Below are 24172 nucleotides of genomic sequence, written 5' to 3'. Positions count from 1 at the left end.
CTGCACAGAGGGGAGGCGGTCCAGTGGGGGTTTGGGGGTCAGGGCCTGACCGTGGACTTTGTCCCCGCCCCCAGACACCAATCACAAAGCACCAGGTAACAAAAGGTCCAAACTTTATTAGTTCTCCACCGGTCCCATCCGGCAGGACCCGCCTGGGAAGCCCGCGGAGGTCAGAGGTCACCAGGCCTCGGGGCCAGGGGGCCCAAAGCGCCTCAGAAGCTGCTCCTGGTCCTCCAGGTCCTTGCGCACCTTCTTGCGCATGTAGAAGATGGGGCAGTCCCGGCTGCGGGCGGGCGGGCGGGCGGGTCAGGGCCAGGGCCGCTGCCGGGCTGCACCAGGCCCGATGCCCAGCCCAGGGATGGAGCGGACCGTTCCCAGGACTTTGGCCCCGGCCTGCCGCCCACCCGCCCCCCTCCCGTGTGGGGCTGTTTGCTCAGCGGGCATGGGGGGGGGGGGAGCGATAACAGCGGGTGCCCGAGGAGGCGCTGGGCCACCAGCCGTATATCACCTGTCACCTGGCGTGGGAACCCGCCCCGCCCACCCGTTCCCTGGGGAAAGCCCGGCCCCACCCTGGGGGAGGGGGTCGGTGCAGCCATCTCCCCTGGGGCAGATCCTGGGCGCCCGACCCTGCCCCACCCAGTAGCTCCCCACCCCGACCCCTGGGAGGGCTGGGTGAGCACGGCCCGCTTTGCAGCCATGACGCTGAGGGTCAGGGGGGCTCTGCAGCCGGAAGGGGATGTGGACGTGGGGCTGCCTGAGACCCTGGAGTGGGGGCCCAGCTCCCCGAGGGCCCGGGGCACAGGCTGCGCACCTGGTGCAGATGACGTCCTCGTGCAGGCTGCCCTGACAGCGCTGGCACTGCGTCCACAGGCGCGAGAAGCGCTCCTCCAGGGCGTTCAGGTGTGACACCTGCGGACGGCGGGGGGCTCAGCAGCAGCCCAGGCTGGCCCCTCGCCCCAACCCTCCCCGAGCCTCACCTCCTTCTGATACAGCTCCGACTCCCGGGGCTTGCAGTACTTGCACACGGCTCCTGGGGGAGGGGGGTGCACGGGGGAGCTGGGGCCGAGCCAGGGCCCGGGCCACCCCACCCCTGCCCCTTCCCCGCCCGCTGCCCATCCCGACTTCTGAAAGTCCCCACAGACGGAGAACAAGGGAGAGAGTGTGCGGGGAAAACTCCCTGGGGAACTCCTGGGGTGGGGGGCCGGGACCCTCTTGGGGTGACTACAGAGAGGAGACCCCCACCCAGGGGAGACCCTATCTGGGCAGCAGTGCTAGCTTGTGGGCAGGGGCCGGGGACCTCGGGCGCCAGCGGAGGTGGGTAGAGGGCGGGGGGGGGGGGGCAGGGCAGGGGGCAGGGCTGGGCCCGCTCACCTTGGTGGCTGAGGACAGTGCGGCAGCCGATGCAGCAGCTCTGCCGCTTGGCGAAGGCCAGGAGGCCGCCCACCTTGCCGGTGAGCACGGTCTTGCATCGTGTGTGGTCCCCCCCTGCAGGTGAGGGGTGAGAACAGGTGTGGGCTGGTGCCCCCAGTCCCAGGCACCCCTGCCCCCCCCCCCCCCCACCCGGGGCATCCCTTACGCAGCAGCACGGCCTCGGCGCGGCCCTCGCCCAGGATGGGCTCGAAGATGCGCAGGAGCGGCTTGGCGAGCTGCTGCTCCAGGTAGTACTGCGTGTCGATGGGCAGGCTGTGCTCCAGCACGAACAGGGGGTCCTGCGGGCAGAGCGCAGGGTCACACCAGGGCCAGAGCAGTGGGGGGACTGGGGCTGGGACAGAGGACACCGGGGTGACAGGCTCTGAGAACAGAGGGCTCCCCCAGCCGTGATTGGGACCATGGTGTGAGGCAGTCCCCTGGGCACAGCGCTGCCCTGCGGGGAGCGGCATCAAGGAACGGGGAGGGAGGTTGGGATGGGGTCATAGGTCCCTGGGGGTCCCTGGCCACAGGCTCTGTGATCCATGCTGAGGTCCACAGGCGGGGCCCTCAGGTATTCAAGGAAGGGTCAGAGGTCACAGCGATGAAGGATGAAGGGGGACAAGAACTGGGTCAGAGGCTGGATAGGAACGAGGGACTGAGGATGGATGGGGTGTGGGGGTCAGAGGTTACAGACGTCTGGGCAGGATGGAGGAGGGCCAAGGAGACAGAAGGGACACAGACACAGACAGAGAAGGCGGGACGCCCTGTGCAGCGAGGCTGAACCCCTCGCCAGGGGGAGCGAGGGAGAGGTCAGACACGGGGGTAGGGGCACCCTCCAGAGGGCACAGGCGGCCTGGGAGCAGAGCACCCTGGAGCCGACGCCCGGGTGTGCTGGGGCGGCGGGCAGGGCCCCGCGGGGCCGCCGAGGGAAACACCTTCCCACCGCGGAAAGCAGAAGTGAGAGCGGGCGGGCTGGCGGCGGCAGCCAGGTGGGCCTGACCTCGGACTTCATGTAGGCAGCCACGCCCTTGGCGGCCCCGATGATCACGTAGGGGACCCGGTCTCCCAGGCTGGGCGCGCTCCCGGGGTCCCGCTTCCTCATCCTGCGGGGAGACGGTGGGTGAGGGCAGGTGGACGGGGCCAGGAAGTGGTGGGCGCAGCGGGCTGGAGGGGCTATTTCTGGACGGCCAGGCCCCCGGCGGACCTCTCGGCCAGCTCCACGTGGGCCTGCTTGCCGGCGTAGTCAGCGGCCGCGCGGGTCAGCTCCTTGGTGATGACCAGCTGCGAGATGTCGATGCGGTTGCACAGCAGGTCCGAGATGACGTCCTGTGCGTGGGACACGGCACCCGCGGGGTCTCTGTGGGCCAGATGGGGCATCACCGGTGGCTGCTGAGGGCCCGGCTGGCACCTCCACGCCCCCAAGGCTGGGGACCAGGACGGGCTCCGGGGCTGAGGTCCAGGACCCCACAGCTGTCCACCCCACACGCTTTCCACCGCTTCTCACTGAGGAAAAACGGGCCTGAGCCCTGTGTCCCCGAGGGAGGAGGGGCTGGGCTCCGGGTCTGAGGGCGGAGGGCTGGGGTCTGGACCCAGGGGTCTCATCCACACACCGGTCAATGAGCAGGCGGCGAAGTGAGGCGGTGACGAGGTTGGCCACCAGGGGGCAGTTGTCCCGGCGCACGGCCTCCAGGCCCTTGCAGTCCATGCGGTCATGGGTGTCCGGCCGGGAGGAGAAGAGCAGGCCAGCGTAGCGCTTCTTGCTGATGAGCAGGTAAGGGAAGTAGACCTGGGGGGGACCCGTGGCTGAGGCCCCTGAGACTGCAGGGTGTCCAATCCTGAGACACTCCCCCCCAGAAAGTGACAGACAGGTGTGGTTCCTGCGATGTGGGATTGGGATGCTTGGGGGACTGGACCCTGAGACCCCAACACCTGAGCTCGGGAACACCCTCAGCTTTCCGGGGAACCCCAGACCAGGGTCCCCAAGTCTAAAACAGAGGCTGGACAAACCTAGAAACAGGCCCTAACCATGAGATCCAGACTCTGGGCTAAAGCCTTGGAAGCCCCAAATCTGGGTCTGGGGCAGAACTGAGGCAGATGGGGGCACCCCCAGAGAGGAGACCAGAGTGAGCCCCGAGGCAGAGCCCTCCCCAAACTGGGAGGCTCTGAATCCAAGTGCAGGGGTGCCCCTGGCCTGACCTGGTTTGAACCCTGGGGATAAAGTCCGGCGAGAGCCCCAGACAACGGCTCCCTGACCCAGGCCTGGCCCGTCAGAGTCCCCGCCCCCCAGGACAGACCCCCCTCGCCCCCCCACAGGTACGGGGAAACTCCACACCAGAGACGCCCCGATTGTCACAAAACAGCACGCAGCGTGCAGAGTCCAGGCTTTGGCGGTTTCGATAGCCAAGGCCCCAAACTCAGGAGGATCCGGCAGCAAAATACCTTGACCCTGGGGCCCATGAACCCAAAGAACGGGACACCCAGAGCACCCCGATCAGCACCCCAAAAGGGAGACCCTGCGAACACTGGGTTTCCCAGATGCTGACCGGGGGAACCCCACATGTAGGCATCTGTGAGCTTTGCAGGCACCCTGAGAAAGAGGCCCCCCTGAAACTGCCAAGACCCTCACCTCACCTTCTCAAACTCCAGCCGGATGGGCGAGGGGAAGTGGCCGGACACCCAGTCCGCGGCCTCCCGCCCCAGAGCCATCGCTTCCGCCACAGAGGAGACGCCAAACCGGCACATGACGGAGTCGGTGTCGCCGTACACCACCTGGTGGGGAGGGGCGTGTGACCGCGGCCCCGTGCTGCCCGCACCAGGCCCACTCCGGGCAGCGGGCAGGGTGGCCCCTGACCTTGGCGCTGGCGCTGTAGCCGTTCTCCACTGTGTACTTGGACTCCACCAGCTGTTTTGTTTTCTCAATCATCTGGCGGCCAAACCCCGTGACGCTCTGTGGGGGAGATAACCACGCAGTGAGGGCCCAGGAGCCCTGTGCAGTGGGCACGAACTTGGGGTCCCACCTCCACGGCTTCTTGTAGGTGTGGGCTATCCCTCTGTGCCTCAGTTTCCAAATCTGTAAAGTGGGGCTGCTCCTTAACGGTCTGTTGGGAAGAGCGGGCTCCTGGCTGAGGAGGAACGGACTGCATCAAGTGGAGGTGCTGGAGCCAGAAGCAGCCATCAGCTCGGGGTCTCTCTCTCCGTGGGGGTGCCGTGACATGTGGTGACATGGCAGGCAGCTCTTCGTGGTGCAAGACCACCGATATTCATGGCCCCTTCCCTCAAAGTCAGCAGGGCCACCCTCCCCCACCCCCCATCTTTGGGCAACTGGGAACGACACTACACAGTCCAATGCCCCCAGGCAGGGGTTGGCACTGGCTCCGTGAAGAAACCATACCTTCCCAACAGCCTTACTTTACAGATAAGGAAACTGGGGGAGGGGGGGCACACGTAAGAAAAGACGGGGGTGACTCTTCTGTTTTTGTTTGTTTGGAGCCAGCCAGAAAAGCTTTGTCTTTTAACTAGAGCATGTAGGCCACTTACATTTAGTGTAATTGCTCATTCGATCTGGACTTCAACCCACCACTTTACTTAACCAGCCTTTTATTTGTTCCACCTGTTCCATGTTCCTTTTGCTTTCCAATCTTTTTCTGGAATGATTGTGTATTTTTTAATGATTCCATCCCCCTGCTCCCAAAAACTTGTGACAGAAATACGAAAAGAAGCTAAGAAACAGAGGGAAGGGACCGAGAGGAAAAGACGTAGAGACAGGGCCAGGAAGCGGCAGTCCTCACCGAGGGGGCCCCAGCGCCCCGGGGAAGCAGAGCTGCGTTCCCCACCTGGCCTTGCTCAGGGGCTAAAGCCTCAGCGCCAAACACCCCGGCGGCTGAGGGAGGCCCAGGGACGGAGGGGCCAGTGGCGTGTGGTTAGCCCCTGGGGGTGAGCTTCTAGCCCTTGGAAAGTCCTGCCTGGGAAGAGTCTTTGCTCGCCTGGGGCCACATGGTATCAGCTTGACCTCTACGTGGGCTGAGGACCCAGGTCAGCCACACAGGGGTCAGCCCTGCCGACGGGACCAGCCTCCAATAGAAACACTGGCGGGGCGAGCGTCCCTGTGGGCCTCACCCGGGGATGCCGTCTCGCACCACCGACGGGAGGAATCAGCAGTCCGCACGACCCCCCTGGAGACAACGGACCCTGTGCCTGGTCTCCCGGGCCCTGCCCCACGGCCCTTCTCCTTCGGCTGACTTTAACCTCTCTCCTTTCACTGTATCAAGTCGTAACTGTGAGGACGTGGCTTTTCTGAGTGCTCTGGATCCTTCCAGGGAATCACTGCATCTGTGGGGTCTCGGGGCACCACTAACTGCAGGTGGGTGGGAATTCCTCCAAGCCTTTCGCCTAGAGGTGCATGAGGCCTGACACAACGGCCAGGCAGGGAGGGAGCTCCCCGTGGCTGGAGGTAACCAAGTCCAGACAGGAAGACTTTCTGAAGGACCTCTCAGGCCGTGAGCTGAGGCGCCGCTCCCAGCTGGGCAGAACCTCAGAGCCTCTGTGGTCTCACTGGGGATCTGTTTTCCTGTCCCAGGAGCACAGCTGCCTCCGGTAAACAGGCCTAGGATGCTACTGTGGGTGGGGAGCGAGGCCACGGGCCCAGTTCCTTCTCAGAGCGGAGCACTAACCAAGCACCCACTGAACATCCTCAGTGGGGTCCTCAGAGCTGGGGCAGGAGGGGGGGACCCTCATGTCTAATCTGATGGTGACCAAGGGCGAGCCTGACTGTGCTGGTGGGTGACCCCCAGCCCTGCCCCTGGCCCCCCCCCCCAGCAGAGACTGGCCTTGTTCTCCCCTGAGCAGGAGGGAGGGGGGCCTGCCCTCCACTCCCCCACCCCCATGGGGACCGGGGAGGATGTGGGCTGGGGTGCAGCTGCTGGGGACGTGGGGGTGACGGTGGCAGATGAAGAATGAGCAAAGCCGCTGCTCTCCCCACGGCCCTCGGCCTCTGCCCGCCCGGCCCCACCCCACCTGGTTCCGCCCCTGCTCGTGTGTCTGCGGGCCTTGGAGATGACTGCCTTCCTGTGCACACTCACGCCCGCGGGCCTCTGTGTCCCCGATGGGCTGGGCGCTGCATGAGGGCAGGAACTCGCACTGGCCTTGCCACCTCTGGACCCACAGGGCACAAGGCCCAACCGCTGGCAGTCTGGCAAGCGTTTGGTGAACAACGGAACGGACCCATCACTCAAGCACCCTCTCCAAAAGGCCGGCGAGCGGGGCGACCTGGGCCCTGACCTCCGGAGGCGGCCCCTCCACGTGGGCCCTGGTTCTCCTAGGACTGTGGTCGGCAAACTGCGGCTCGCGAGCCACATGCGGCTCTTGGGCCCCTTGAGTGTGGCTCTTCCACAAAATACCACGGCCTGGGCGAGTCTATTTTGAAGAAGTGACGTTAGAAGAAGTTTAAGTTTAAAAAATTGGGCTCTCAAAAGAAATTTCAATCGTTGTCCTGTTGCTATTTGGCTCTGGTGACTAATGAGTTTGCCGACCGCTGTCCCAGGAGGGTGCTGTCTGCCCCCAGCGCCCACTGTGGGGCCTGAGCACTCACCTGGGAGATCTCCAGGCACGGCAGCTTGCCCACCTGGGCGCCAGTGAAGCCGTACACAGAGTTGGCGCTCACTTTCAGCGCCAGCTGCCGCCCGTCCAGGACCTGCCGCCGCAGGGGGTCTGTCTCCTTGGCCAGCTCGGCCTTGGCCCTGGGAGGGGGGGGGAGCACGGGCACTCAGGGGGCGTCCCAGGTCGCGGGGAGACGAAGCCCGGGTCTGGGCACGCGGTCAGGGCGCCTCTCCGGAAAGGCGTGTGTGGCTGTGTGTGCCGGGGGCTGCACAGGGCGGCGGGCACAGGGGCGACCTGTTCTAATTCCCACACAGACAAAGGGAAGGTGCCCAGCAGCGCAGGGGGGACCCAGGAGGGACAGGGGGACCCACGAGGGAGCCTCAGCTGGGGGGGGGGGGCGCCGGAGCCCACCTCTTCCGGGCGCTGAGCAGGTTCTCCAGGATCTGGGGCAGCAGCCCCTTCCGCACCGACGTCTTCACAAACTCGTCCCCGGTGGGCGTCTTGATGAACTGGTCCTCAGTCAGGCTGGGTCGGGGGATGGCAGGGGGTGACGCCCGGCCTCCTCCTCGCCCCCCCCCACTCTTGCCTCTCCCCTTCCCACTATTTCTGTTCCCCACCCCACCCGCCTGAGCCCGGCCCGATGGTCTTGGGGCCCTCATGCCACAGAGGGCGCCATACCCCCGTTTCGTACCCCAGTTTCTGGGCGGCGCCGGGCCGCAGGAGCGTGGTGTAGCACAGGTTGTGGGCCATCATGATGGACGGGTACAGCGAGGAGAAGTCCAGGGTGGTGATGGGGACGTCGTAGTACCTGGGAGCGCCAGCAGTCAGGGCGAGACCCCTCGCCACCCCACACCAGCCCCGCCCGGCCAGGGGCCTCACCCTTTAAGGGGCTCGATGACCGTGGCTCCCGTGTAGTCCTCGCCGCCCTCTGTCTTCACCACGGGCATCAGCAGCCCCTCGCGCATGGCCTGGGGGGGAGAAGGCAGGAAACGGAGGGTGGGCGCGGACAGGGCAGCCCCAGGGGAACAGGCAGAGGGAGGGGCCGCCGCTGGGACCGAGACCCGCCTGGGCTCTGCCACTGACCTGCCGCAGCAGCTGCGACACCACCTTGACCTGCTGGCCGCGGGTGAGCAGGTAGCCGAGGGGCACGCCCGTGACGCGCGCCATCTCCATGGCGTTCACCAGCACCATGAGCCGCTCCAGCAGCCGCAGCGGCAGGAAGGCGTCCTTGAGGCAGTACACGGCCAGGCGGCGGCGCGTCTGGTCGTTTCCGTTCTGGGGACAGGCACCGATGGCGTCAGGGGGGCAGGGAGAGGGCCGGGGTCTGGGCGGGGAGCAGGCAGAGGTCAGGGAGTTGACAGGTGGGAGGGAGTCTGAGAGGCTGGTGTGGACGAGAACAGGATCAAGGTCATGCGAGTCGGCAGACATAGTGACATCTGCAGGGCGGGGTGAGACGTTAGGGGCAGGAGGACAAGGTGAAGGTCAGGAGCACAGGCGGGAGGTTGAAGCCCAAGGTCAGGAAGTCGGGTGGAAGGCTGAGGTCAGAGGAGTAGATCAGGGGCAGGAAGTGGGGTCAGAGGTCAAAGACGGGGCAGAGGTGAGAGACCAGGGGCAGGAGGTGGAGTCAGAGGTTAGAGACGGGGCAGGGGTGAGAGATCAGGGGCAGGAGGTGGGGTCAGAGGTTAGAGACGGGGCAGAGGTGAGAGACGAGGGGCAGGAGGTGGGGTCAGAGGTCACGGCTGAGGGTCACCTGCAGGTCGGTGATGATGCTGTGCTGCACGTCCTCCTTCTGCTCCCCCAGGAAGTGGAAGCTCACGGCGTTGAGCGTGTAGGAGCGGAGCTTGTACTCCCGCAGCAGCACCTGGGGCGGAGGCGCAGGGTGGGCACAGGCCCCGGGCAGCGGCCCCACAAGGACCCGCCCCGCCCCCCGGCCCGGCCGCACCTGCAGCATGTCCATCTGCACGCGGCCCACCATGCTGACCACCTTGCTGTCCCGCCGGCCGGTCTGCTTCGACTGGAAGGACGAGTCCCGGATGGTGGAGCGGAGGCCAGCCACTCGGCCCAGGAAGGGGAACCCCTGCACCTGAGGGCACAGCAGGTGGGAGCTGCAGGCGGGATCGGGCGCCTGACCCGGGACTCCCAGGCCTGTGCCAGCGGAAAGGAGACCAGACCACCCATGACACTCCCCGCAACACAGCTCTTCCGGCTGGGAGGGGACGGGGGCGGGCAGGGGCTGGGCGGGTGTGGACTAGAGGGGAGGACAGGACACCGGACAGGGAGAGCCAGGGGCCTGAGGGCTGAGGGTAAAGGGGGCAAAGACGGCTCCAAATGGTTGGAGGGCTGCCCAGATGGGAGCAGAGGAGCAGAAGGGATGATGCTCAGCTCAGTGGGAAGGTGGTGGGTGCACGGGGTGGGGGGTGGGGAAGGGCCGGGTGGGAGCACAGGGTTGGCACAGAGAACCAGGTCTGGGGTCAGGAGAGGCGTCTGCCCTGGAGACGGTGGCCTGGGAGTGACCAGGCAGAGAGCAGAAGCCTGAGCTGGGCTGGAGCGATGGGGCAGAGCGGGGCGGGCCCTGACCCAATATGCCTAGAGCAGTGGTCGGCAAACTCATTAGTCAGCAGAGCCAAATATCAACAGGACAACGATTGAAATCTCTTTTGAGAGCCAAATTTTTTAAACTTAAACTCCTTCTAACGCCACTTCTTCAAAATAGACTCGCCCAGGCCGTGGTATTTTGTGGAAGAGCCACACTCAAGGGGCCTAGAGCCGCATGTGGCTCGCGAGCCGAGGTTTGCCGACCACTGGCCTAGATCCTCAGAACAAGGGGCGACTTGAGCAGACAGGCGCAGAGGCAGGGCGCAGCAGAGGCGGGAGAAGGCCATCTAAACCCAGGAACCCCAAGGCCACCAGACGCCCGAGAGGCCCAGAGGGCACTGAGCCTGCGGCACCGGATCTGGGACTCCCGCCTCCAGGCAGCCTGGTGAACTGACACACCTCACACCCTGAGCCGAGTGCAATAAGCATCCGGGTTCACCACATTCTTCAAGGAACACCCCCTCTTTCCTTATTGGTTTTTTAAAAGATTCTTTTAATTGATTTTTAGAGAGAGAGAGGAAGGGGTGGGAAGAGAGAGAAACATTGATGTGAGAGCAGAACACTCATCAGCTGCCTCCTGCACGCTCCCCACCAGGAATCGAGCCCACAACCCGGGCATGTGCCCGGACCGGGAATCGAACCGGCAACCTTTCCACGCACAAAACATGTGACCAACTGAGCCACACTGGCCAGGAACCCATTTCCTTGTTTTATTTATTATTATTTTTTAATCCTCACCCGAGGATATTTTTTCCACTGATTTCTAGTGAGAGTGGAGGGGAAGGAGGCGGGGTGGGGTGGGGGAGAGATGGAAGGGAGGAAGGAGAGGGAGAGAGAGAAACACCGACGTGAGAGAGACACATAGATTGGATGCCTCCTGCAAGGGCCCCCACGGGGGCTAGGGAACCTGCACCTGAGGTATGTGCCCTTGACCGGGAAGAGAACCTGTGACCCTTTGGTCCAGGGGCCAACACTCTAACCACTGAGCCAACCAGCCAGGGCCCCATTTCCTTATTTGTTGCTGACGTGTGTGAAAGCCTAGATCAGGCCCTGCACCCTGCACACGCAGCCTGACCTCTGAAGGCACAAGCCTTCTGTTGCCTAACATTAAACACCCTCCGGACGCACCCGGTGACCTGGCCTCTGAGCAGAGCAGGGACAGGAGCTGCTGGGCGGCAGGTGCAGAGCCAGGGGGACCTCAGTGGGGACAGAGCCCCGGGGGCGAGGGGGCGGGGAGAGGGAGGTGTGGGTGTTGTCTGAGGCAAGCCCACCGCCCACCCCGCCGTGGCGTGGCCTGCCCTACCTTGAGGTGCTGGGCCCGGGTGATGAGGTACGGAAGGTCGAAGTTCTGGATGTTGTAGCCGGTGATCACGTCGGGGTCTACGGTGCAGATGAAGGTCGACCAGGCCTGGCGGGGGGCGGAGGCACACGCAGGGTCACTCTGCTTGTCCTCCTGGTCACACCCCTACCACGGTCCCTCCCGCTCCTGGAATGTTCTGGAAGCCCCCAGAGCAGTCCTGGAGCCCTCCCGCTGGGGGTGCTTCTGGAAATAACCGTTCTCCCCTCCACGTGAAGGGATCCGAACTCTTGGACGTGAGTCTCGGGATCAGGAGAGCTCAGAAAATGGCCTCAAGCCCGGGCTATGAAGATTCGGGCGGGGGGTGCGCAGGAAAGCGGGGGGACGAGGAACGAGGGTCACCTGGAGCAGCTCCTCCTCCCGCTCGTAGCTCTGCACCTGGGCCCCCAGGATGGGGGCGCAGGGCCGCAGGGTGAGCGCCAGGCGCAGGAAGGGCTCCGGCTCGCCCCAGCGCAGGCCCAGCGAGCAGATCTGGATCACGGGGTCCCGCTCGGGCTCGGGGAAGATGCCTGCTCAGGGAGGCAGGGAGGGGATGTAGGGACCTGACCCCTGACCCCTCCTCACCCTCAGGACACACCAGGGGGCTACACCTCTAAATCTCCCCTCTCCGTCCCGACTGCCCACAGACCCCACCAGACCCATCCTGGCTGCCCTCTGCCTTCATCTCTCACCTTCTTTCCCCCACACAGATGGGGATGGTCCTGCCCCAGGACCTTTGCACTTGCTGCTCTCGCTGCGGGGGGGGGGGGGGAATGCTCTCCCCACCCCCACCCCGTCTGAAGCCCCCTCACGCCGCCACCACCCTCGCATCTTACAATGACCCGAGCAGCTGCATGTTTACTCCCTCTTCCCCCAGAAGCACAGGGGCTCCCTGGACGAGGCTGGCAAGTCACTGATCTAAAGGGAGGGGAGGGGAGCCCACGGCCTGGGGCAGACCTTTGCGGCCAGCGCACTCGATGTCGAAGCTGAGCACCCGCAGGGGTGCGATCCGCTGCCACTCCCCTTCGGGCGGGTGACTGACCACGTCTGACCACAGTACGTCTGCCTCCAGCTGACACAGTGTGGCCTGTGGGGACAGGCGTGTCAGTGGCTGCTGGGTCCCCAGCTCCCTGTCCCGCAACCCTCGCGGGTTCCTACCTTCCCCTCCGGCCTCAGGACGTATTTCCCAGCAGGCAGTTCCAGCCAATTGCAGCCCACGATGTCCGCGTCCACCATGAACCTGGAGGGGGATGAGGTCAGTGGGCCGAGACCACCTGGGGGGAGTGGGGCGGGGGGGGGGGGGAGAAGCGAGGTGGGGGCTGGTACCGGATCTCAAAGTCAACGTTGGCCTCGTAGGGTGCAAAGCTGGGGGTGCCCAGGCCTGCCACACGGACTCCCTGCTCCAGGAGGCGGCGGGCGGGGGCCACGAGGCGGGGCAGTGCCAGGGTGATGCGCAGGAACGGCGAGGGGCCGCGCCCGTGGTACCCGAACATGCCTGCGGGGGACAGCGGAGGCTGGCACCGGCCCGGAGGGACCCCACCGGCTCAGCCCCGGGCGGCACTCACTCTCCCGGGAGCACAGCTCCACGGCCAGCACGGCCGGCCCCTTGAGCTCCTTCCCCGCGCGCTGGTCCCGGCTGATGGCCCCGTTCAGCTCCCGCTGCAGGTCCCCCAGGTGCTCGGGCCCAAAACCTGCGGGTGGGAGGGCTGGTCAGGGGCGCAGGGGCCGCCAGGGGGTCAGGAGTGAGAGGCATCGTCTGGGCCGGGGCCACTCACCCGGGGGCGCTGGGGTGTAGAAATAGGGGGCGAAGCCGTGGATGTGGCAGCAGACGGAGACGCCCTCATCGGTGACCCCAAAGGCGCGGAGCACGGGCACGGAGCTGTGGGATGGCGGAGGCGCCCCGGGCAGGGGCTGTGCTGGGCCTGGGGGTGTGACAGGGAAGGCAGGTGTCCCTCCGATTCCTCAAAGGCTCGCCCCCCGCCCTCCTGCACTGGGAGCACAGCCCCCACTCCTGCAGCTCGAAGCCCTTCAGCCCCCACCAGCTTCCGCACGGGCCGTCTAGGCCCTTCTCCTTCCACCTGCCCCTGTGGTCCATTGCCCACCCACAGCTAGAGGGAGCCCCGCCCGTTTATGAAAGAAAAAAAAATCTTTGAGAAAGGAAAATCGACTTGACATTGTATGTGATGTTAGGAATTTGAACACGGGTGTAGGTTTGTGCAATCACCACCAAAATTGGGGATCGACCTGCAACCCCTGCAACTGAGGTACATGCCCTTGACCGGAATCGAACCCGGGACCCTTCAGTCCTCGGTCTGACGCTCTATCCACTGGGCCAAAATGGCTGTCATTCTAAATAGCTCCCTTGAGCTGCCCCTTTGCAGTCATACCCCCCCCCCCCAGCCCCTGGCACATGCACCCTGACCCCCTCGCCAGACTCCTGGTTGCCCAGCCTGTCCCTCCCTCACACAGCCCTGGTCTCACAGTGGGGACTGCCTGGGACAGCTCCCCCCACACAGAGCCAGAGGGGCTGACCGGGGCCCCACCTGCCACCCACCGGGCCTGTCCCCAAACTCACCCACATAATGGTCGATCTCCAACTGCTGGAAGATGAGGGGTTCTGTCTGGGGGTCCAGAGGGGGTGGGGAGGGCCGAAGCCAGCGGGCATCTCTGGCTGTCGGGGAGAAGTGTCCTGGGGGGGGGGGGTAAGAAGGTGCTCAGTGATCCTCCCTCAGACCTAAGTAACCGCCCGCCCTCCCGGCCCAGCCCAGGAGGCTTCCCAAAACGCAAAAGGAAAGTCAAGTGGAGGTGGTGGTGTAGATCAGGCAGGAAACTCGGAAGAGATTGCCAAATTGAGGGGTCAAGGTCAGAGTAAAAGCAGCAGGCAACAGAGGGGGCATACTGGCATGGGGTCAAAGGTCAGCCCTTTGTGGAGCTCAAAGTGGGCCAGAGGTCAGAGGTTACAGGTCAGTTCAGAGGCAAGAAGGGCGGGGGTGCGGGGGGCTCCCACTCCAGGTCTCACGCTCGGCAGCCCCCTCCTGGGCCGACTGCAGCTCCTCCTCCAGCTCCTGCAGCCTGCGCTCGGCCTCCATCTCCTCCATCAGCGCCAGCTCCTCCTCAAACTGGGATGGCCGAGGGGCCTCATCCTCATCCCAGAGGCCCCCGCGGGCCCGCTTCGGGGGCACCCCGGCCCCGGCCCCGGCCCCCGGCCCCGGCCGCCGCTTGTCATACATCCTGGGGACCAGTGGGGGCGGGGTGAGGGCTCCTGTCTTCCCCCCGGCCTCCCCCGCACCCAGGGCCTCAGAGGGCCTCCACCTGCAGGCTCACAGGGGCTGGCGCACCCCAGACGCTCAGGCACCATCAGTGTCACTACACCCACTGCCACCCGCCTAGCCCTTCCCTCGCGTTCCTGAGCCCTCCACATCCTTTACGCGTCCACTTGCCCCCTGCAGACCGATGTCATGGGCCCCGCAAGCCCTGGCCCCCTCTCCGGCACAGACTTGGTCCTTAGCTCACCCCTTTCTTTCCTACCAGATGCCCTCGCCTACCCATCATCACCCACTGGCCAGGCCTCTGTTCACCAAGCGGCTGGGAAGTGCCTCCTTCGGGCCAGTCACGGTGCCGGGCGCCAGGGAGTGGCCCGAAACACCAATCTGACCAGGGCCCGCCCCAGCCGAACACACTTCAGAGGCTCCCATCCCATTTAAACACAAAAACAAAAGCCCTTTTTATTTTGAACGTGCACCGTTCCCCCAGACTCCCCAAGCCGCAAGGTACTGCCCCCTTTGCTTCCACTCCCTCTACTCCCACATGTAACAGGCACGTATCAGTCATAACTTACGTATGTTCCTATGTCTTTTTAAAAAATATATTTTATTGATTTTTTACAGAGAGGAAGGGAGAGGGATAGAGAGTTAGAAACATCGACAAGAGAGAAACATCAGTCAGCTGCCTCCTGCACACCCCCCTACTGGGGATGGGCTCTCAACCAAGGTACGTGCCCCTGACCGGAATCGAACCTGGGACCCTTGAGTCCGAAGGCTAACGCTCTATCCACTGAGCCAAACCGGCTAGGGCTTGACAAGATATGTTGACATAAAGGTACATATCCTCTGGTAGATTGAAGACTGTACTCAGGTTAAGCCTATTGGATTTGGTAACTTCACTGTGGTTCAGTAAGAGAACATTCTAAGGAAATACACACTCAAGTATTCAGGGGTAAATGGCCATGATGTATACGAGCTATTCTGAAAGTGTTTTTTTAAAGTGTGCATGCAAGCCGAAACCGGTTTGGCTCGGCGGATAGAGCGTGGACCTGCGGACTGAAACGTCCCAGGTTCGATTCCGGTCAAGGGCACATACCTTGGTTGTGGGCACATCCCCAGTGGGGGGTGTGCAGGAGGCAGCTGATCGATGTTTCTCTCTCATCGATGTTTCTAACTCTCTATCCCTCTCCCTTCCTCTCTGTAAAAAAAATCAATAAATATATTTTAAAAAATAAACAAATAAAAATAAAGTGTGCGTGCAAATCAAACATAAACAGGGTAAAATGTGAAAACAGGTGAAGCTGGGGGAAGGGTAAAAAGTGCTCTTTGTCGTATACCTTCCTATACATTTGAAATTATTAAAAAAGTGGTAGCCCTAGCCGCTGTGGCTCCGTGGGTAGTGTTGGCCCGTGCACGGAAGGGTCACCAGATCCATTCCCAGTCAAGGGCAGGGACCTGAGTTGCAGCTTTGATCCCCAGCCCCAGTCGGGGCACGTGCGAGTGCCGACCAATCAATGTGTCTTTCTCACATACATGTTTCTCTCTCTCCCTTCCTCTCTTTCACTGTCTCTAAAAATCAATGGGAAATACTCTTGGATGAGGATTAATATGAAAGGAAAAAAGGAAGGGAGGGAGGGAGAGGAGGGGGAAAGAGAGAAAGAAATGAAGAATTGTAAAACAGTACATGTCTCCCATGGCTGGCAGATTAGAGAAACCTACAGCAGACCCCAGACCCAGATGGGAGGGAGGAGAGGGTTAGGGACACATCAGCTGTCCCAGGTTCCAGGGAACACCTCTGGATCCCATAACCATCCCCCAGATCCAGTCTCTCTTTGGTCCTTTTTTTTTTTTTTTTTTTTTTTTGCCATACATCCTTCGTCTTGGATGCACCACAAGCCGAAAAGCTCAAGACTCCATTTCCCAGGATGCACGGCTAGGTGGTGGTCACATGATCAAGTCCTAGCTCATGGACCTGGGGTGACTGTAAGGAGGGCGCCTTTCAGGACAGCCTGAAGAGGAAGCCTGCTCTCCATCCTCTTTCTTCCCTCTTCCAGATGGCTGGAGCGTGGATGCAGTGGCAACGAGCCGACCCTGACCACCAGGACAAGGGTGACATTGCAGGGAACACAGAGCTACAAGATGGAAGGAACCTGGGCCCTCAACAGCCTTCTGGAGCACACCTGCCTAGCTTTGGATAATTATGTGGATAAACAGATTTGTATCCTGTCTGGGTCACTGTGCCTTGGAACCTCTTTGTTACAGAGTTTAGCCTAGACCAATGGTCGGCAAACTCATTAGTCAACAGAGCCAAATATCAACAGCACAACGATTGAAATTTCTTTTGAGAGCCAAATTTTTTAAACTTAAACTATATAGGTAGGTACATTGTTATTAACTTAATTAGGGTACTCCTAAGCTCGCCTTTGCTAAAAGCTCAAGGGGCCAAAGAGCCGCAGGTGGCTCGCGAGCCGCAGTTTGCCAACCACTGGCCTAGACCATGACATCACAGAAAAATTCTGGACCGGGATATGTTACAGCAAATGCTGGCCCACAATGGAATTATTTCTCAGCATTAAAAAGGAGGCAGTTCGCCCTAACCGGTTTGGCTCAGTGGATAGAGCTTCGGCCTGCGGACTCAAGGGTCCCAGGTTCGATTCCGGTCAAGGGCATGTACCTTGGTTGCGGGCACATCCCCAGTGGGGGGTGCAGGAGGCAGCTGATTGATGTTTCTCTCTCATTGATATTTCTGACTCTCTCTCCCTCTCCCTTCCTCTCTGTAAAAAATCAATAAAATATATATTAAAAAGAAAAAAAAAAAGGAGGCAGTTACTGATATACACACAGGATGGACGTATCGCAAACATGTGTAAAAGAAGCCAGACACACGAGTGCACACTGGGGAAGTTGGGAGTGACCGCAAATGGGTGATGGGAATGTTTTTCCATTCTGTGATAACGGAAATGTTCTAGAACTAGAGAGAGGTGGTGGCTGCACGAGACTACGAATGTCCTAAATGCCACTGACTGTGCACTTTAAAATAGTTAATTTCACCTCAATTTTCTTTCCTTTTTTTTTTTTTTTGTTGTTGTTAATCTTCACCTGAGGATATTTTTCCCATTCCTCTTCAGAGAAAGTGGGAGGGAGGGAGGGAAGGAGAGAGAAACATTGATGTGAGAGAGACACATCGACTGGTGCCTTCCGCACGCTCCCTGATTGGGGTGGGGAGCAAACCCCAACCCAGGTACATGTCCGTGACCAGATATCGAGACGGCGACCCTTCAGTGCGCAGGCTGACACTCTAATCCCCAAGTCACACTGGCCCGGGCTCACGCCAATTTTTAAAAACTGAGTATATGTTGTATGACGGCATTGCAGAGTTCTAGAATTGACTAACCCAGTGGTCGGCAAACTGTGGCTCGTGAGCCACATGCGGCCCTTTGGCCCCTTGAGTGTGGCTCTTCCACAAAATACCACGTGCGGGCGCGCACGTACAGTGCGATGGAAACTTCGTGGCCCATGCGCAGAAGTCTGTTTTCGGCTCTCCAAAGAAATTTCAATCGTTGTCCTGCTGATATTTGGCTCTGTTGACTAATGAGTTTGCCGACCACTGGACTAACCTCTGGTGCTAGAAGTCAGGCTAGTGGCTGTTCCTGCTGGGAGACTGACTGGGGAGGGCCCCGGGGGGATTTTCCGGGGCGATGGAAACCTACTGTACACCCAACTGTGCGCTTGAGACTGTGCATGTCCCTTTATGTAAATTAGACACCAATTAAAAACGTAAAAGGGGGGAGGCCATAATTCCACAGCCAGGGGTTTATGCTGCAGGTGTATTATGGCACGATGAAAAACTGCATTTATGAGGTTATTTCCGGCGGCATTGTTTGCCATCTCAAAAGACTGGAAACCACCTAAATGTTCTCCCCGGGGGACTGTTTGAATAATCCCATTAATTCCGCCCGGTGGAATATTATGCAGCTGGATAAAGGAATGAGGAAGCGCTCTGTGTACTGCTGTGGAGGGCTCTCAAAGGCACATTGTCAGGGAGAGAAAGCAAGGTACCGAACGGTGTACTTGGAGCGTTATCTTCTGTTCCCAAAAAGTTGTTTAAGAAAATGAGGGGCACCGGACGCTGCGGGGCTTACAGGAGGCCAGAGGGGAGCCAGGCCCGGCCTGGCCGAGAAAGGCACCAGGGGGCCCACTGGCTGCCCTGCGTCAACGGGCCGTGGCCAGCAGGGTGTGTGTGGGGGGGGAGGTGTCACCAGCAGCAAAGTGGAGGTTCCTTGGCGAGGTCCCTATCCAGGCACCACCCTAAATGCACCGTCAGGGAGGGCAGCATTAGAAGGAAGGAGGCCCCTGTGTGTCCCCTCAGGGGCCCTGGCACCAGACAGGAAGGAGCTTGGCCAGCTCTGTCCCCTTCTCGGCCCTTCCGCAGCAGAGCCTGGCGGGCGCCTGCAGCGCTAACACCCGCTGAGCGCCCACCTGGGTCAGGTGCTGGTTCCTCTGTGACCCGCACTCCCTCAGTGTCCCCGCTGCACTTCACCTAACCGCATGGCATTTTGTGGGGGGGGTTTTTTGTGTGTTTTTAATTGCTTTTAGAGAGGGAGAAAGAGAAGCTTCAATGTAAAAGAGAAACATCAATCGGTTGCCTCTTGTATGCACTCCCCCAACCAGGGATCAAACCCGCAACCTGGGTATGTGCCCTGATGGGAACTGAACCCACAACCTTCCGGTGCACGGGAGGATGCTCCAACCAACTGAGCCACACCAGCCGGGGCTCACCTCACGGCGCGAAGTGCCATCTCCATGCCGATCACTCCCGCCTTTGTGCCCCTGGCCCAGACCTCTCCTCGGGCTCCAGGCTGACCGGTCCAGCTGCCCACTGTGAGGCTGTCTCTTCGGGCACCTCAGACTCCAAAGCCAGCCCCTGATCTCCCCCCAAACCTGCTCCTTGCACCTCATGGTCTCCCCCTATTCAATAAATGACAGCTCCCATCAGGCCAACAACTGTGGAGTCACCCCGACTTCTCTCTTCCCCTCAGACCACGTGCTCACTCTATCTGCAAACCCCGTCAGCTCTGCCTCCCGGGAGACCTAAGTCCCAGAGCTTCTCAGCCCCCAGCTACCGTCCAGGCCCCTCTGTTCTCTAAGACTCTTGCTGGCGTTTTTATTTTGCACATTGCTGTTGGTCTGTCTCCCCCATTGCTGTTGGTCTGTCTCCCCCTGCTGGAAGATGCGCTGTGAGGGCCAGGATCCGCCCGTCTGTTTACTGAAATACAGCAGGAGTCTACAAGTGCCTGACACAGAGAGGGTCCTCGAGAAATACCTGCTGAATGAGTAAAGAGCCTCTCCAGGGCTCCCTCATTCCACCCTGCCCCCCTCAGTGTATTCTCCACACAGCAGTCAGAAGGATCCTGTACAATCATGTCAGATCAGCCATCCCTCCTCTGCTCAGAGCCCACCCCTGGGCACGTCTCATGCTGAGTTAAAGTCCGCTTCATGGCCCCCAAGACTTTGCACAATCGCTTCGTTTCCTTTCAGCCACCACCTCCCACTCTCTCCCCCCTGCTCACTCGGCTCCAGCCACTTGCCTCCTCTCGGCTCCTTAAACGCTCCAGGCCTAGTCCCTGCCTCAGGACCTTTGCACGGGCTGCTCCCTCTGCCCTGCCAAATGTTCTCCCCCAGATGGCCCTGTGGCATCCTCCCTCCCCTCCTTCAGGTCTTTGTTCAAATGTCACAGTCTCAGTGAGGCCTGTTTAAAAGGGCAACCCCACTGCCCCATCCTGACCCTCTCCAACCCCTTTCCCTGCTTTCTTTTTCTTTTCTTTTTTTTTAAATATATTTTATTGATTTTTTACAGAGAGGAAGGGAGAGGGATAGTTAGAAACATCGATGAGAGAAAAACATTGATCAGCTGCCTCCTGTACACCTCCTTCTGGAGATGTGCCCGCAACCAAAGTACATGCCCTTGACCGGAATCGAACCTGGGACCCTCAGTCCGCAGGCCGACGCTCTATCCACTGAGCCAAACCGGTTAGGGCCCCGCTTTATTTTTCTTGATGCCACTTACCACTGTGTGGTGCCCTGTATCAGTTCTCCGAGTTCTGCAAGTGTGGTCCCTGGATTAGCAGCTTGAGCTCCGGGTGGGAACTGGTTGGAATGCTAACTGTCAGCATGCTAAGGTCCAGCACTCGGCGCTCGGGTCTGAGAGCCACTGCGCATCAGTCTTACTTACGGCCTGTCCCCACAAGGAGAACGGAGCTCTGAGAGCAGGGACTTGACCTTTTGTTTCCTGCTACATCTCACGCACCCTGAAGAGCGCCGGGGACAGAGCACATGCTCAATAAACAGCTTCCAAAAGAATGATGGGCCCTGGCTGGTTTGGCTCAGTGGATAGAGCGGAAGCCTGGGGACTGAAGGGTCCCAGGTTCGATTCCAGTCAAGGGCACATGCCCGGGTTGCTGGCTCGATCCCCATTAGGGGGTGTTCGAGAGGCAGCTGATCAATGATTCTCTCTCATCATTGATGTTTCTATCTCTCTATCTCTCTCTCTCTCTGCCCCTTCCTCTCTGAAATCAATAAAAATTATATTTTTAAAAATAAAAGAATGATGGAGGGCACTCATGGAATTGTCACAAACACTTTTGAGGTCTGAGGTCGGTGCTGTCCTTACCCTCCAACACACACAATTACTGGGACCCAGGCCCAGAGAGTGAAGCTACCGGCTCAAGGCGGCACAGAGAGCTCAGAGGGAAAGCCAGGGTCCAAGCCAGGCAGGCACACTGTACTCCAGAATGCCGGCCTCCGGGCGCGCCGGGTAAGGTACACAGGGGAACTGCCCTCTGCCCGGCAGGGCAGAGACTGGGCCTCCCTGACTCCCGCTGCCCTTGTCATGCCGGGGGCCATCAGGCCTGTGTCTCAGACAGGGACCCCTCAGAGCGAAAGACAGGGACTGGCGCTTCTCTGAGTCGCCAGCATCGCCCAGCACAGGGCATGGCCTCCTCCTTTTCCTCGGCCACCTTACTCCTCTGAATCCTCGGAGACCCCGCTGTGGCTCAAGGCCTCCAGACTGCCCCTCTGCCCCCTCGGGGCTCCCACAGCGCCTTGTGCTACTTCTGTTATTGCACATGTGCACCCCAAGCTGGGAGTGCTTCAGGCTGTGAGCGCCCCAAAAATAGGCCCAGGGTCTCGCTCAAGTCGGAGTCCCCAGCACAGTGCCAGTTTAGACTGCTCTCGAGTGTCACCAACCCGTGAGTCTTCCCTGAGCCCCAGTTCCTCAGCCTGGGTGGAGAGTTCCTGTCCTTCTCCCACCTGAACTGAATTTTCTTTTCTTTTTTTTAAAATATATTTTATTGATTTTTTACAGAGAGGAAGGGAGAGGGATAGAGAGTCAGAAACACTGATGAGAGAGAAACATCAATCAGCTGCCTCCTGCACACCCCCTACTGGGGATGTGCCCGCAACCCAGGTACATGCCCTTGACCGGAATCGAACCTGGGACCTTTCAGTCCGCAAGCCAGCCGATGCTCTATCCACTGAGCCAAACCGGTTTCGGCCTGAACTGAATTTTCACTGGTTCCCTCGTGCCCAGCAAGGGGCCTGGCACAGAGCAGCTGACTGAAGGCCTGAAGAAGGAAGAGCACTGCCCAGGAGGGAAGGGCGTGGCAAAGGCCCCAAGTGGGGAAGGAACCTCTGTAAGAGATTGGGGGGGGGGCGGGGAGGTGGAGGAGGAGACTGAGACATAGCAGCAACAGATTCTTGGAGTAGGTGGGGCTGCAACACTAGGACACTGACGTCACCCTGCCACTCACTCCATCTAAGCTCTGCCTGCAGAGTGGCATCCCCAAACCTGCTCTCCCTCAGCCTTCTCCATCCAGCCGGTTGCTCCGCTTCCAACAGCCCCACAGACAACCAGAGCCTGAGAGATTCCTCCCGCCTGCTTGCCTCCTGGCTGGTCTCCCTCCTTCCCACTCTCGCTCCTGCTACATTCCATCTTCACTCAGCAGGCGAGCTTCTCAAAACATAGGGCGGCTGACCTGGCTCCAAGGCTGAAAACCTCCCATGACGCCCTATTGAACCCAGAATAAAAGCCAACCTCCCCCCCCCCCCCCCAGCAAGGTTCACAAGGCCCTACAGGATCTGCTTCCCCACCTCGTCCCCACCCTCACCTGTTCCCTTCCCACCTCAGGGCCTTGGCACTTGATGGTCCCTCTGCCCGGGTTTCTCTTTACATAGCTGACTTCTCTCCAATGTCACTCCCCGGAGAGGCCATTCCTGACCACTCCAGCCAAAGCAGCAGGCTACCCGGCTTAAGGCATCGGAGCCTGAAAGCACTGCTTTGCCGTTACTACTAATTACTGGCCCACTGACTGTCCTGTCCTGAGGCAGGAACCCTCTCTCACTAGTTCGTGCAGCAGCCCCTGCATCTATAACACTGCCTGGCACCGAGTACTCAGTATTTGGTGAATAAAGTATAACACCATGCCCCCACGTGCACACTTCAGTCCTCCAGTGCCACCGGGATCCGGTGCCCCAAAGAGCCTCCAGAGTGCATGCCTCATCTCGCCCCGGGACCGGGTGCCCATCGCTGGGCCTCCAGGTGCAGGCCAAGGTACCCCCACCCCCGTCATCTCCCCGCGCGCCCCCGAGCCAAGGGGGTCCCTCCCGCCGTCACGCCCTAGTGACCCCTCACGCCCCTCTCTCAGGCCTACGTGCCGGCTCCCCAAGCCCCCTGGCAGGGTCCTCGGCAATCCCCCTTGTCCCTTTACTCACCCGCTTCAAACAGCGTTTCCCGCCACGGACTGCGCCGCCGTGACCCCTGACTCCAGCGTGCGCAGGCCCAGAGGCGCAGCGCGCCAAGCCGGCCACGCCCCTCCCGCCCAAATAGGGCGAGACCACGCCCACCACCATAGCACCTGGCCACACCCCATTCTTCCAATTGGGGAGAGGCCACACCCCCTCGTTCCAATTGCAGGCAAATTCTCGCAAAAACCCGCCCCCTGTTGACTTAGGCGGCCCGAAGCCACGCCCCTCCTTGCGGAAGCTTCGCGGCCAAGTGAAGGCTGCGCGCGCAGCCACCCTGGGGCACCACCCCCGCCAGCCCTCGGGCGCTGCGCGCGCAGCCTCCGCAACCCCTCCTGCCTGCTGCCCGCGGGGACCACCTGCGCACTGACCGTCCTTGCACCGGCCTGACGTCCGCCCTCCCTGCAGGAGCTGGCTGTACGTGCTCAGGTCCCGGCCTGATCTGTTCGGTCTCACGGCCTCAAGTTTCCCCATCTGTAAACTAGAACTAGCGTGGGGCGGGCACACCAGTGGGGTGGAGGGCACACCAGTGGGGTGCCCAGCTCACCATTTGTAACTACTCTCATCTCTGCAGTCCTCTCTCCCCCGTCCCACAAACAACATAACCTTTCAGTAACCAGCCCATCTCTCTAAGCAAAACCGCCTTCACCCTCAACCAGGGCTGTCCATCCGGCTAAGAGAACTCCTCGGTGCCCCTCCCTATTCTGAACTCACCAGGGCCTCTCACCTTCCACACCCGGCATGTGCCCTACATCGTGGGGGCCCAGGCTCCTTGTTCTCAAGGTTTAGGTCCCAGCTAGGACGGGATCTTTGTGAAGCCTTGCCTTTCTCCTCCAGCACCCCCTCCCGTCTGCTGCCCCCATTCCCTTACATCCTAGCTGACCCCATTCACTCCCCCACTGCCACCTCTGAGGAGGGACTCTGTCTTGTTCGCTGGTTTCCAGTGCCTAAAATCGGTGTTTGGCACCTAGGAAATGCTCCATACAGACTAGAATGAATGACATGGTCTCAGAATGGACACAGGTGGCTTCAGCAAGTATTTCGGCAAGTACTTGTCGACTGTTTGAACGTCCCAGTCCCCTCATCCACTTAAATTGTCTTCCATGAGCTGGCTCCAACTGGCCTTACACAGGGAGGTGACCCTGAGGCCACCAGGGGCCTCTCCTGAACCCCC

At 60.9% G+C, this 24172-nt stretch overlaps 1 protein-coding gene across 1 annotated transcript; it reads right to left on the bottom strand.

Moving 5' to 3' along the window:
* Positions 1–107: 107 nt before the first annotated feature.
* POLD1 (DNA polymerase delta 1, catalytic subunit) lies at positions 108–23008 on the bottom strand. Its single transcript, XM_008154327.3, has 27 exons — positions 22969–23008; positions 13956–14167; positions 13512–13625; positions 12712–12858; positions 12502–12627; positions 12263–12431; positions 12095–12176; positions 11894–12023; positions 11300–11466; positions 10904–11008; positions 8948–9088; positions 8756–8866; positions 8089–8280; positions 7885–7973; positions 7697–7813; positions 7417–7530; positions 6998–7145; positions 4262–4357; positions 4042–4179; positions 3021–3196; positions 2615–2767; positions 2411–2513; positions 1577–1709; positions 1372–1485; positions 978–1030; positions 812–909; positions 108–283 (listed from the first exon to the last, which is right to left on the bottom strand). The coding sequence occupies exons 2-27, from the start codon at positions 14164–14166 to the stop codon at positions 178–180; spliced, it is 3333 nt and encodes a 1110-aa protein (XP_008152549.2). The 5' UTR covers position 14167; positions 22969–23008; the 3' UTR covers positions 108–177.
* Positions 23009–24172: the final 1164 nt, after the last annotated feature.

This window comes from Eptesicus fuscus, chromosome 21 (assembly GCF_027574615.1).
Source record: "Eptesicus fuscus isolate TK198812 chromosome 21, DD_ASM_mEF_20220401, whole genome shotgun sequence".
Classification (NCBI taxonomy): domain Eukaryota; kingdom Metazoa; phylum Chordata; class Mammalia; order Chiroptera; family Vespertilionidae; genus Eptesicus; species Eptesicus fuscus.
This window is presented reverse-complemented; position numbering and strand designations above follow the sequence as displayed.